Source organism: Cetorhinus maximus, chromosome 28, assembly GCF_964194155.1.
Source record: "Cetorhinus maximus chromosome 28, sCetMax3.hap1.1, whole genome shotgun sequence".
Lineage (NCBI taxonomy): Eukaryota > Metazoa > Chordata > Chondrichthyes > Lamniformes > Cetorhinidae > Cetorhinus > Cetorhinus maximus.
In genome coordinates, this window is record NC_135906.1 from 14,072,240 (window position 1) to 14,086,733 (window position 14,494).

At 44.6% G+C, this 14,494-nt stretch overlaps 1 protein-coding gene across 1 annotated transcript in view; it reads right to left on the reverse strand.

The window, feature by feature from the left end:
- Nucleotides 1-1,713: 1,713 nt before the first annotated feature.
- The window catches only part of LOC144668994 (adhesion G protein-coupled receptor E3-like), a 49,070-nt gene continuing 36,289 nt past the window's right edge, over nt 1,714-14,494 (reverse strand). The window contains exons 14-19 of the mRNA XM_078531534.1: nt 13,190-13,422; nt 11,328-11,394; nt 8,306-8,397; nt 5,979-6,147; nt 3,417-3,518; nt 1,714-2,739 (exon numbers count right to left, since the gene is read on the reverse strand). Of these exons, the coding sequence (XP_078387660.1) occupies nt 2,725-2,739; nt 3,417-3,518; nt 5,979-6,147; nt 8,306-8,397; nt 11,328-11,394; nt 13,190-13,422 (678 nt within the window). The 3' untranslated portion in view covers nt 1,714-2,724. The remainder of the gene's footprint in view (nt 2,740-3,416; nt 3,519-5,978; nt 6,148-8,305; nt 8,398-11,327; nt 11,395-13,189; nt 13,423-14,494) is intronic.

The window sequence follows — 14,494 nt, forward strand, 5'->3', positions numbered from 1 at the left end:
ATTGACCCGGAGGCAAATGACGGCTAGCATTGCCCCCAACCCTCTACCCCCCTCCCCACTCCCCACCACCACATCCTTCCAAAAACTCTTAGCACCACTTAATATTTCAACAACTATGATCCCAGGTAATAGAGAAAACCTGGCTGGAAATCATGTAAATCTCGTCAAAAATGTACAATTTTAAACTCATGCTATCTTTCCTTTTTTATATACCATGGGCTGTAATTTACATGGGGGTGAGGGCACATTGCTTGCCCCCAGCCCAGTAGAAAAGTTAATCGTAAATGAGTCCACTTTCAAAAATGACCCCCTACACAGCAATAATACACTAAGGCAGCCTGGGTGGGACTTAGAGAAAGGAAGTCCAGCCCTCAAGTGCTACAGCCAAGGGAGTCCATGGGAAGAAGTGTCATGGATACCGGACTAAGGTAAATTGGAGCTCTTTGTGCTGGGAGGGATCGGGAACCATAGAGAGGGAGGAGGGGAGTTGGGGGGGGGTGGGGGGGGAGGAGTTGGGTTTTGGAGGCCGGTTTTAGGAGGAGGCACAATGGGGGCTGGGGTAACATTTTGGGCGGGAGTGCCACTGATGTGCACAGGGCACCCACCAAAGAGGGTACCCCCCTTTATTTCCACCTTTTCATTGATGGTGATAAAGTGGATTGACCACTTTCCTCCGCCTTCCACTTTCCACCATATTATGGCAGCAGAGGCGGTAACAGGCCTTTAACTGGCTCTGATTTATCAACTAGCATGTTCTATACTTGGCTATCCTTACATGCAGCATGCTTGCAGACCCATAACTTAGAGTCGTTTTGGAATTGAGACCTGGCTGTTAAAGTCAGGGGTATACCTGGGGGACAATTTTAACCCAACCTGCCCCATTGAGAAACCCACAGACTGGGGACAACACAGATTTCACACCTCCAACCAATCTTACTCCCAGTGAACTCAACAGTGAGCAATATTAGGGCAGGGCGTAAAACTCACATTCCATCCAAACCCGTGGGGTTTCTGCTTGCAGGCTGTGGTTAAAATTAGCCCTGTCACTGCATCAGCCGTGGGTAACTGAACTGCACACATTTACTTGTTTGCTTTCTCCTGTGTCTTCAATCTACAATCAACAAAAACTTATATTTACATAGCATCATTAACAAAATAAAACGTCCCAAGGCACTTCACAAGAGCGTTATCAAACAAAATTTGTTTGGTCACTGAGTGACCAAGAAGCATCTTAATGGTGGAGTAATGGGTAGGGAGAGGGAGAGGTTTATGCAGGGAATTCCAGAGCTAAGGGCCCAGGCAGATGAGATGGAGAAATTAAAATTGGAAAAACTCAAGAAGCCAAAATTGAAGGAGCGCAGAGATCTCAGAGGGTTACAGGGCTGTAGGAAGTTACAGAGATAGGGAAGGGTGCTGAGGGAATGGAGGATTTGAACACAAAGATGAGGATTTTAAAACTGAGGTATTGCAGGACTGGCAGTCAATGTAAGTCAGAGAACACAGAGGTGATGGGTGAAGTATTTGGAAATGGGCAGCAGAGTTTTAAATGAGCTCAAGCTTATCAATACAGAAGGAAGGTTAAATTATTGTCCTGTCATGTACTGAACTGTTAGAGCGCTAAGAAATCCTGGCGGTATAAGCAGATAACACCACCACACACAGAGAGAGAGCGACAGAGAGAGAAAGGTACCAGGTACCATTAGGTAAGAGACTTACTCAGAAAATATAGACTGTTCAACAGTGGATAGCAGGACATGAAAAGGAACCCTGCATCGTCTAATGCCCATGTTTTGCTGGATCTTCTAAACAGATTAATCCAGATCACCAAGATTTTCAAGAAAACATAAGAGGAAGAAATGAGCAAAGCTCACAAAGAGATCAACTTCATAAGACCAGCCCACTTCTCCTTTCTGTAAACTAAGAAGTTTTATCTGCTCGCCTTTGATGTCTTATCCCTTCCTATCTTTTGACACTTAAGTAGCACTAAGCAAACAGGTTATTGGTAGTATAGTGGCAGGCAGGTAAGTGGAGTTGAGGACAAATCAGATCAGCCGTCATCTTATCGAATGGCAGAGCAGGTTCAAGGGGCCAAGTGGCCTACTCCTGCTCCGATTTCTTAAGTTCTTACACTTTTTGTTACTGGACTAGTAATCCAGACAACGAACTAATGAACCAGAGACATGAGTTAAATCCCAACATGAGAGTTGTGAAATTTGAATTCAGTTAATTAAGGAAATCTGGGATAAAAATCTAGTCTCAGTAATGGTGACCATGAAACTATTGGATTATCATTAAAAACCCATATGGTTCACTAATGCCTTTTAGGGAAGGAAACCTGCCATCCTTACCTGGTATGACTATACATGACTCCAGACCCATAGCAATGCAATTAACTCTTAACTGGCTAGCAAGCCATTCAGTTGTATCAAAATGATGACAAGCAATAAACAGAATGGACCACCCAGCATCGACCTAAGCACTGAACACGACAAAGGCACTCCCAGCCCATTCGACCCACAAATGCCGCGTGGAGAATCCATCTTGGCCTCCTCCTGAGATCCCCACCATCACAGTCAGTCTTCAGTCAACTCCATTCATTCCATGTGATGTCAAGAAACATCTGGGCGCACTGGAAAAGTCCATTCACGTCATTGCAGCAAAGTGAATGGACTTCTTCACCCATCAGAACTACATCGCACAGCAGGTGAGGTAAGAGCAGCTTCATCATTGTTCTGAGCTCTACAACAAAATGGAAATACATTCTTATGAGTGCATTTGGTAAGTTTATTTCTGTCTAGAACAAATCTGTGCTACAGGATTTGACCAGACAAGGATACGTTGCAATATTACAGGGTCCTCTAATGGCTCAGTTGAGTTCAGTCGAGCCATGCACTTCAGAATGGTCTCAGCTTTGATTCGGGTCTTTGCTGAGCTAATTGGACAGCAAAGGGACTGACAATTATTTTCACTCTCCTGGGATAACAAGAGGAAATACCAACCAGGGTGCTCTGCCATCCAACTGTTGGCAAAATATGAGAACAAGATCGGGCTCAGCTGAGATGCCCTCTATGGTTGAATGGCCTGTCATTACCAAGTGACACAGAGTAGATAGAAATCAGTCCTTGGGTGGTGATGGCACCAAATCAACTGCCTGTTCTCCTCCCGTTATGTCCCTGGCTTTAATAGCGCAATCTCAAGCAAGGCATAAACCAAGCATTCAATGTGACGGTGCCTATTTTGTGCTGCCCCTCAAGTCAAATTTCTATGTCATTGATTTCTGGCAGTTGACACCAACTTGGAAGATCAGCTGAGCAATGCAAAATCAATAGATGTGGCTTGGCCAACTACACAAGAATGGGCATTGACTGTTCTGCTGTCAGTGGAATGTGAAAAGACATCAATCAAAACCCACTTACCGTCCCAGTCGTCTTTGACATGATTGTGACTATATTCCTGGGTGAAACTATCCTCTTTGCCTTGAACATCATAGAAAACCATTTCTGGCACTGGTCCCTCACCTTAAGGCATAATACAACATGCAGTCAGTATTCCCAGGGTGTGTAAACCCAATATGAGTGTTCTAAATCTTACACTGAACCTGTGGCCTTCTTACCTTATTATTGGTCAGAATTAATCTGCCCTTGGTGTAAATTATGTGCAATATAAATATAGCCCCATCATATAATTGTAGGACTGTGACTGATACTTTCTGTGATGAATTACATCATTTTTGCTTTATTGCAATTTTCCTCCATGAGAATCCGACTATATGACGGAATGTTTTCGGAAAGGTTGGGGATGTTCATATGAACGTTAGGAAATAGAAACAGTTTAAGTAGGTTATATTTGTATTTGTGGATGTTAGGAATGAGTTTTAGCTTTAATGTTTAAGTTTGATTTATATTTCTGTGTCTGTGTGTTAAGAAAAGGTCAAATTGAGTTTTAGTTTCGCTTTTAAAAGGTGCTTTCATTTCTAATGAGGCTTTTACGACTGTTGCAGCTCAGGAAAACAAAGGGTGGAAGAATTGGGCTGTTGCCTAGCAACAGGGTTCCAGAAAGGCAGGTCCCTTCCACAGACACACACAGAAAGCTAAAGAAACAGCAGTTTTAAGTTCAGTTTGAAGCCAGGACCCCAGAGAGAGTGAACACTGGGAGAGGGAGCTGTAGGTTTCCCAAAAGAACTAAAAGGTCCCAAGGCCAAAGGAGTGAAACAGAAACCGGGGAAAGTCCCAAGCAGACCTCTAGTAAAAGGAAGGACAGGAACCTGGAAAAGGTCCTGTTAAGTGAAGTTTAGAAGAAGGAACAGAGATAAAGCTCCAAGCTTCAGATTTAAAAAGATAAAAGCTGCAGAAAGCAGATTTAAAGTGAGAACAGCTTGCAAGAGGCAAGAAGGTCCAAAGAGACAATTGAGGTCTATAATTCTTTGCAATAGGCATGTGAAGCAGTGGCACTCTTCACTGCTGAGTCGCTGAGGGAGAGTGCATGGAAGACAGCTTGACTCCATGTGGTGACCCAGGGGAGAGGAACATTAGAAGGAGAGTTTGAAACCCTGGAGATAAACCCTTGCAGAAGGTGTCTGAGAGAAAGCGTCGGTTTGGGAGAAGATTCCAAGGCAAGGTCTTGGAGAGTGGAGATTGGAAACCCTTGTGTGAAAGACGGAGTGCAGTGAGACCAGTTGGCTCATAGTGTGACAATCTGGGGGAGTTGATGAGAGGTCCATAGCATCTGGTTGAGGTGGCATCTGTCACTTGGTTTCAGAGTGTGGTGTGACTGACTACAAGTTGCCATAGATTTACATATACTTTAATCTTCATAGCAAATACAAAGTCCAAGATAGATTTTGTACCTTGTGTTATCCTTACAAATCTGTATTTATCTGTAAAGACATAGTTGTGGGTGAAGGGGTATTGCGGTATAGTTCATCTTTTCTTGTTGAATAAATGTTTTATTCTTTTGTTAAAAGTTCATTAGCTGACTCCAGTGACTCTGTTCAGTGGCCACTCTCCACATATCTAAACAAACAACTAAAAGTTAGGAGCCATCAAGCTGGATCCACTCTAGGATCGGGTTTGTCCAGGGGTAACTTCAGTTGGGATCAGAACAATGAAATAAGAAATAAAACTTCTCGGCACGTTCATTACCGACTGTGACCTGCAGAAAGAAGGAACATTCTGGAAAGTCCCAGTAAATGGGGGAGTTGCAGATGGCACGAGGAAATGGGGAATTGCGGGAGGGCACCAGGAACTGGGCTCTTTTCTCTAGAAAAGAGAAAACTGAGAGGTGACCCAATGGATCTTTAAAATTATGAAGGGGTTCAATGGGTAGGTATGGAGAAGATGTTTCCACTTATGGAGGTGTCCAAAAACTAGAGGCCATAAATATAAAATAGCCACAAATAAATGAGGGGAAATTTATTTACTCAGAGAGTGATGAGAACGTGGAACTTGCTACCATTAGGAGCGGCTGAGGGAAATAGCACCTTTGACAGCACCTTCCAAACCCGCAACCTCTACCATCTAGAAGGACAAGGGCAGCAGATGCATGCGAACATGACCAATTGCAAGTTCCCTTCCAAGTCATACACCATTCTGACTTGGAAATATATCGCAGTTCCTTTACTGTTGCTGGGTCAAAATCCTGGTACTCCCTCCCTAACAGCACGGTGGGTGGGCCTACACCACATGAATTGCAGTGGTTCAAGAAGGCAGCTCACCACCACCTTCTCAAAGGCAATTAGGGATGGGCAATAAATGTTGACCTAGCCAGCAACGCCCACAGCCCATGAAGGAATATAAAAAATAATTAAGGAGAATCTAGATAAACACGTGAGGAAGAAAGGAAAAGAACATTATATTGTCCAGGGAGATGAAGTAAATAGTTGTGAGGAGGTTTGTGGGGAACATAAACACTGGTATGGATCTGCTGGGCAGAATGGCCGTTCCTGTGCTATAAACTCTATGGAATACTATGACCCTTACCTTAGGATTTAACACACAGAGAATGATGAAGATAAAGGTGCCCTGGAAACTGTTGACGATGGTGAATAAATAGGCCATCACCACGGTTTCTTCCTTAAAGTGGAACAAGCCAAGAATCCAGCTACAGCCCAGGATAAACACCTGCGCGACGGCTTTAAATGTCAACATCCTGCAGCGAAGGGAGATCAGTGAGATACAAAGCTGGCTCATACTCCATAATGTGTGTGTGTTATTTTAAATAACATTATATGCATGCTACTGCTGTAATGACTTATTCTCCCCCTGATTTGTCAATAGAGCCAACACGGCACAAAAAGAGGCAATTTGACCCATCGACTGTTGTTATGGTTCAGTTCCATGGGCCCTGAGCCGAAAAGTAGAGTTGCCAACACTCATTGGGCATATTCCTGGCAGCTCAGTCACCTGACATAGAATCAGAGAATTTTTACAGTGCAGGAGGCCATTCGGTCCATCGTTCTGCACTTGCTGTCCAAATGAGCAACTCATCTAGTGCCATTGCCCGCTTTCACCCCATAACCCTGCACATTCTTCCTATTGAGATAACTGTCTAATTCCTTTTAGAATGCTTCGATTGAACCTGCCTCCACCACATTCTCAGGCAGTGCATTCCAGACTTTAATCACTCGCTGCATGACAAAGTTTTTCTCATGTTGCTTTTGCTCCTTTTGCCAATTACTTTAAATCTGTGCCCTCTGGCTCTCGATCCTTTCACAAGTGGGAACAGTTTCTCCCTATCTGCTCTGTCGAGAACCCTCATGATTTTGAATACCTATCAGATCTCCCCTCAACCTTCTTTTCTCCAAGGAAAACAGTCCTAACTTCTCCAATCTATCTTCATAGATACATAGAACCATTCTCGTTCAGCCTTGTGACATCTAGTCACATGACACCTAAGTAAAGTCTGAAAATTTAATTGAACTTAATTATAAGCTAATGAAGAGATTGAAAATTGACATTTTTAATCATTTAAATTTGATGCAATTAAATGTTCTATTTAGTTCTATTTAATTATTTGTGCCAAGATTCCCATAATCAGTTAATTCATTCATTTGTTCTCTGTCCGAAGGTGGGTCCTTAGCTTATTGTTTGCTGTTGCTTCACCCTAAGCTATTTTCGTCAGTGGTCGTTTGCCATTGTCTTTCACTCTCAGGGGCAAGGTGAGGACGCAGCTCCCAAGTCTACCACAACCAGAATGGAATTGAACCATGCTGTTGTTATTTTAAACCACACACTAGCCAACTGGCCCCCGGTCAGTTAACAAAGTTCAAGCCTCATTCCATAGTTTAGATTTAGTTGATCCCAGTTGACCCAGCAGTGAGAATGGCACTTTAGTTCAAACTGCTGGGACCCTCCTGCCTGACTCACATCAAAACCTGCCCACCCTTGTGCTTGCTGATCTACATTGGCTTCAAGTTAAGCAACGTCTTGATTTTAAAATACTCATCATTTTCAAATCCTCCCATGGCTTCAGCCCTCCCTATCTCTGTAACCTCCAGCCCTAAAACTTAAAAAGAGATATCTGTGCTCCTCCGATTTTGGCCTCTTGCACATCCCCGATTGCACCACTATTGGTGGCCGTTCCTTCAGTTATCAAATGTTAAACTTTGTTAACTGATTGGGGGCCAGTTAGCTCAGTTAACCCTAAGCTCTGGAATATCCTACCTCACCCTCTCCATCTCTCTAATCTCTTTCTTCCTTTAAGACACCTTAAAACCTAGCTCTTTGACCACTTTTAGTCACCTGCTCTAATAACTTCTTCAGTGGCTTGGTATCAAATTTTATTTAATAATGCTTCTGTGAAGTGTCTTGGGATGTGGTAATACATTAAAGGTGCTATATAAATGCAAGTTCTTGTTGCTGTATCACTCACGGTACTCAGTTACACCTCCCTCTGCCTCCCTTTGTTGAATCAGGCTTTCATCTCAGAAGCTCCGAAGAAGAGTCATATGGACTCAAAACGTTAACTCTTTTTTTTCTCTCCACAGATGCTGTTAGACCTGCTGAATTTTTCCAGCATTTTCTGTTTTTGTTTCAGCTCAACGTCTTTCATTAGATCATTAAACGAGCCAGGTAACCCAACCCAATCACTATCTGGTGGTTCATGCCCCAAGTGCCCAGAACTGATGCTTCCCACAGCCTGCTGACACTCACAGTCGAGGCCTGTCTGTGAACAATGGCCACTCAGTTGAGCTACCTGGGACTGGGCACCACAGAAATGCACCCTGCCAAGCAACAATTCCTTAAGCAGAGTAGGTGAGGCAGTAAAACCCTCAAAAATAAAGTCTGGCGATCTTGGTGGAACTCGCCTTGTGTCTTGAAGTTTTGATACTGCAATGTCACGCTTGGAAACTGCTTTCCTCAAAGTCCAGAGTGTTATGAGGAACAGAATTGTGTTGATCTGTTGAAAGATTGGAAATATGATGAATTAAGCGAGCCTGCACTCCCAAAGCACCACGGCACTAAGCCAGAGCTTGGGATGGTGAGAGAGAGAAAGAGAGTTGCAGCTTGGCAGCACAGGTTCTCCAGCCCACAATGTGTCTAAAGCCTGGCACCAGCTGCAATAGGGATAGCTCGGAAACTGATTAAAGTCAAGGTTTTCACGTGGGTGAGCACTTAATTAGCATGGAGACTGGTTCCCTGTCTAAGTCAGATAGGCGGGAGGGCTCTCGAAGATGGAAGACCAATCAGAGGCCTTTCCATATTTCCAGAGAAGAACCCGGATGCAGTATAAGGTAAAAGATGTGGGGTGGGGGGGGTAACGACACTTCAAAATGTAGCTGCCCTCTCAGCAACCTTTTAAAAATGTAATTAATAAACACAAAAAAGCAACCAGGACAACAGTGTGGGGGGAGCAGGGAGGGTGGAATTCCCTCCTCTGGGTGGCCTTTGGCTGTACTCCCACCTGGAGAGTCAGGGAAGGCCTGTGGGCTTGCCAGGAGTGCTGGCACCCAAGTCTGCCACAGGGTGTCCACCTTCAGACAGTAATAACGCCCCCTCCCCAACACCACCCCCCATCACCCCACCCCATCCCCAATACATCACATTGGGAAACTGGAGGCCAACTTAAAATTCCCAGCCAACATTCGGAAATCCCTACTCATGATGACTCCCAAGGTGCCTAATTGTCTGCCCACCTGATGAGGGTGGGCAGCCTTCCTGGGACCCCAAACCCGTGCAATCCAAAATGGTCAACATCAGGAACAGGTTGACGAAGCTTGCACACTGGCCAGCCTCGAAATTTTCGGGACCCATCTAACTCGGTTCTCAACAATGGCAGTTTGAAAATTCAGCAGGTCACCCCCCTCAGCATCCCTTAACTTTCTCCACAACCCAAGTCTATCAAAATCTGTCCTCACACCTGGGGAGGCTCTTCCTAGCACCTCTTCTCGGAACAGAATACAAGATAAAGGTTTGAAAATCAAAGTGTCCCACAGCTCTGGCCTCTATCCTTCCTCTGTCAGAAACATTCTGGTTTCTATTTTTTTGGAACCATACTCCGATCACTCTTCTCAATTTTCCCTTTATTCCTCTGAAAAGCTCCAAAAATGTTGACTTTATTAGCCCACTGTGTTCAAATGAAGATTCACTGGGTGGAATTGAGGCATTAGGGGTCTCACCTGTTGGTTGGACAGCCAGTGAGAGATCGCGCTGCCTCTTTTTGGGAAGACCCGCCAAACCATAAGCCGATCAGACAGGGGGTGAGACGAGCGGCGGAGGGGGGAGGGGGAACGCGGTGGAAGTATTGCCTTCCCAGAGCTGCCGGCCAATCAAAGGCTGGCAGCACTGCTCAGCATCACCAGGGAAGGCCATGGCTGCTGCCGGAAGGGCAAGCACCGGAGTCTCAAATTCATGAAGCTACTTAGGCCACAGATAAGTAATGCAGATGGGGGTTTCACGGGGTGTGGATCACGGGGAGAGGGGTGCTGGGGCATCAGCAAGGGGGCAGGCAGGTGGCTCTCAGAGGCTCCCCCTTCCAGGTGTCAAGTCCCATGATCAGGCCCGGGACCCCTACCACCGGAGGTGACAAGCTAGACACATGGTTTTTAGCTGGAATGCACGCCGCATGATGACAGGCCTGCCTGCAGCTGGGTTCATACCAGCAGCAGTGGGATGAAGCCCTTTAGAGACATGAATTGGCCACTTAGGGGCCTCAATAGGTGGTGGGGAGGGAAGGTGAATCATGGACCTTCCCGCCCAGAATTTAATTCTGTTGGAGCGGGGAAGGCGTCAGGATTCTGGAACGTCACCATCTCGCTTAATTACATGTGCTTCCCCCTTCCAAGCTTGCCAACAGCGAGAGCAGAAGATTCCACCCATCATGTCATCTCTCACTGTAATTCACTGGGTGAATTACTCTAATTCATTCCCCTCTTCGGACCTCAATGTCTTTCCACTCCCTTTAAAATGTATAATCTTCTGAATCGTAAGATTGGCAATTTCTGTACCTTCAGGATCACATCATCCAATCGATGGTGGGACAAAGCGGGGTCAAAAATTGGCCTTTGGCTGAAAACTAGCTCCAAAGCTCTACTTTGTCAATCAGCCAAGACCCCGTATCCAGTATTATATCATTAAAGCAACCAGGTAGTCTATTTTACCAGAGGATGTCACATCTGAAGCTGTATAGTTTTCACCCAAGATCGATACAATAGCTGGATAAATAACAACAACTCTGTATTTACATAGTGCCTTTTTAATATCCCAAGGTGCTTCATATGAGCATTATCAAATAAAACCTGAAACCTAGACACATAAGGATATATTAAGACAGATCATCAAAAGCTTGGTCAAAGAGCTAGATTTTAACAGGTATCTGAAAGGAGGTGAGAAAGGGAATTCCAAAGCATTGGGCCTGGACAGCTGGAATGATAGAAATCAAGATTAGGGAAGAAGCCAGAATTGAAGGAACGCAGAGGTTATAGAGGCTTGTAGAGTTCGAAGATGGTATAGAGGTAGGGAGTCCATGGAGACATTTGAAAACAAAGATAAGAACCTTAAAATCAAGACAGTGCCAGACCAAGAGCCAATGAAAGTCAGTGAGTGCAGGGGATGATGGTGTGATGGTGATGAACAGGACTTAGTGTGAGTTGGGATGCAGGCAGCAGTGTGTTTAATGAGCTCAAGTTTACAGGGGCTAGAAGGTGTGAGGCCAGCCAGGAGAGAATTGAAACAGATAAATCTAGAGGGAACAAAGGCATGAATGAAGGTTTCAGCAGCAGAAAGGCTGAGGCAAAGGAGGAATGAACTTTATCGCACATCTGAACCATAATCACCTAATAAAATGAACTACAACAGCACAATCTCAATTTAGATAATATAGAAACTTACCCCAATTATCACACACACAGGCCCCAAGAAGCTCCAGATGAATCTTCTATGTGTTTGTAGCCAGCAGCTGGAAGTTAACAACAGAAGATTTGTAATTAAAGTTTAGGATGCATTAAATATTCAGCAAATGCAACATTATGATCCAAGTGTCAGGTAACCAGCTAGGCTCGTGTGGAGCGTAAATGCTAGCAGGGACTGGTTGGGCTGAATGACCTGTTTCTCTGCTGCATTTTCGACATGGAGACGCACGCTCTTTACTGATTTGGCAGAGTGGCAGAGGACACTGCAACTGAGCTCAACAACCTCTGCCCAAGGAAGGAAGAAATGAGATCAGCTAGTGCTCCTCGTGGCTATCCGGTGATTGCTGCAACTGTGTAGAAATCAGCTAACAACAGAGGATTGGGATGCCTTATCTGGTCAAAGAGCCCTCTGCCACTTACTGTGGATTCATGGATGAAGAGTGCTTTTTTGGTGAAGTGGCTCAATATTCTAGAGAGTTAGAGCCAAGAGAATGGGGAGGAAATTAGAGGGAGAATCAGTGAATCTAAAAGCCATAGAACAAGGTCTAAGATATGCACACAGTAAATTATACCACAGAATTACTCTTTAGCATGAAGCTTTACCTCCTATACTTATGTCCACTTTATCTCTCTCACCATTGAAAGGGGCAGTTAGTGTGAAAATTGATTCCAGACAAACACAAACCCTTCCATAGGTTTGAACCCTTGTCTATGTTGAATTAACTGATCTCCTTTGGGATCGGCAACAGGAGGGCAAATTTCAGACAAAAGCTCTAGCTCCTGGAAACATTTGTGAATGTTGTCCCAGGACAGAATTGGGTTCGTCTGTGATTCAGCCTTCAGGCGAACAGCTAATGTTTGCTGCTGATGCCTACGAGCGAAAAATGACCAATTTAGTGATTTACCAAGGGAATGAGAGCCACTATAGAATGCTAACCTGGTGCAGATATTACAAGGTCATCAGGCATTTGGCTGTTTCTGTACTGTTGAGTTGCTGGAGTTAATTATGTTGCACAATAGAAAGAAAGACTTGTATTTATATAGCACCTTTTATGGCCTCAAGATGTCCCAATGTGCCTTACAGTCAATTATTTGAAGTGTAGTCACTGTTATAATATGGGAAATAGGGCAACCCATTTGCACAAAGCAAGCTCTCACAAACAGAATGGTTTTTTTGTGATGTTGGTTGAGGGATAAATAATGGCCAGGATACAGGGATAACTCCACTACTCTTCTTCAAAATAGTTCCATGGGATCCTTCACATCCACCTGAAAGGGCAGGTTTAATGTCACAACGGAAAGACACCACTTCCAACAGTGCAGCACTCCCTCACCAGAATATCAACATAGATTTTGTGCTCAAATCTGCAGAGCGGGACTTGAGCCCAATCCTTCAGACTCTGAAAGGTCGGGTCTGAAAAACAGGGTCTCAATTTAATGTCTCCCTGACCTACCTTTTGCTCACCTGTCCTAATCTCCTTTCATGGGTTGGCATCAAAATTTTGTTTGATAACACTCCTGTGAAGCATCTTGGGACATTAGTACATTAAAGGCGCTATAAAAATGCAAGTTGTTGTTGTCTCACTGAAAGACAGCATCGCTGATAATACAGCATTCCCTCAGTAGTGCACTGGCAGTCTCAGCCTGGATTTTGTGTTCAAGCCTCTGAAGTGTCTCTTGAACCCACGACCCTCAGACTCAGAGTTCCAAGGCTCAAGATCATGTCAGAAATAACAAGCTTTTTCCAGTCTCCTGATCAGCCAAGAACAGGTTCAGCGAATGTGTCAACAGTAAGTTAACAACTTGCATTATAAGGCTCAAAAATCATGAGACATTACTTACTGTCTGGGTGACCCATAGCCATTGTGATACACTGCAGCAGAAACAACTACGATTATTGCAGGAACACCGTAGCCAAAGGGGTACATGTATTTCCTAATTTTTTCAAAATGGGGAACCCTCAATTTTCTGATGTTTCTAACCATGAGGTAGAGCTGGACTCCTTCCAGAAACATCCAAACAAATGCTGCCAGGAACAAGTAGTGTAAAAATCCCGCTATAATCCCACACACCACCTGAAACAATAAGAAACGTCATGAGAATCTTTCACAGGCCACTTAATGTTAACTTTCCAATGATACATCTGAGTTCAGTACTGATATGTTTGCACATAAGAACAGAAGGAGGCCATCCAGCCCCTCGAGCCTGTTCTGCCGTAGCATTCACGCCACACAAGTGCCAGGCAATGACCATCTCCAACAAGAGGGAATCTCCCCTTGACATTCAATAGCATTACCATCACTGAATCCCACACTACCAACATCCTGGTGGTTACCATTGATCAGAAATTGAACTGGACCAGCCATATGAATACTGTTGCTATAAGAGCAGGTCAGAGGCTGGGAAATCTGTGGCAAGTAACTCACCTCCTGCCTCCTCAAAGCCTGTCCACTATCTACAAGGCACAAGTCAGGAGTGTGACGGAATACTCTCCACTTTCCTGAATGAGTGCAGCTCCCACAACACTCAAGCTTGACACTTTCCAGCACAAAGCAGCCCACTTGATTGGCACCTCTTCCAGCACTTTAAACATTCACGCCATCCACCACCAATGCACAGAGTAGGAGTGATAAAGTTTGGCACAACATTAAACATGAATTTCAAAATAAAGTTGAGGTATGAAGAAAAGATGCAACTTGCTGAGCAAATATAGAGCAATAAATTGATAATTAAAGAGAAATTAACAAAGGTCACCATTAGAGTGCTAGAGGGGCAGAGTCTGTTTGTCTAGCTCACTCCCAATCTCTTGATGCTCACTCATTTACCCTCACCATCTGTGTGAGTGGGTGTGATTATGCATTGGTGTGCAGGGGTGAAGGTGAGTGAGAATCCTGAGACTGTGAGTGAGCCAGATGCACACACATACACTTACCACACTCACTCAACCTCTCCCCCACACTCCCACACTCTCTCCCCAACACTCACTCAGTCTCTCCCCCATTCACTCATTCTCTCCCGCAACTCACTCATTTGTTCTCGTCCCCCCACACTCCCAAACTCACTCACTCTCTCCCCCACACTCACTCAATCACACTCTCTCTCCCACATCCCTGGGCAGTGAGTCTTTTATCCTTACTACACCTCTGC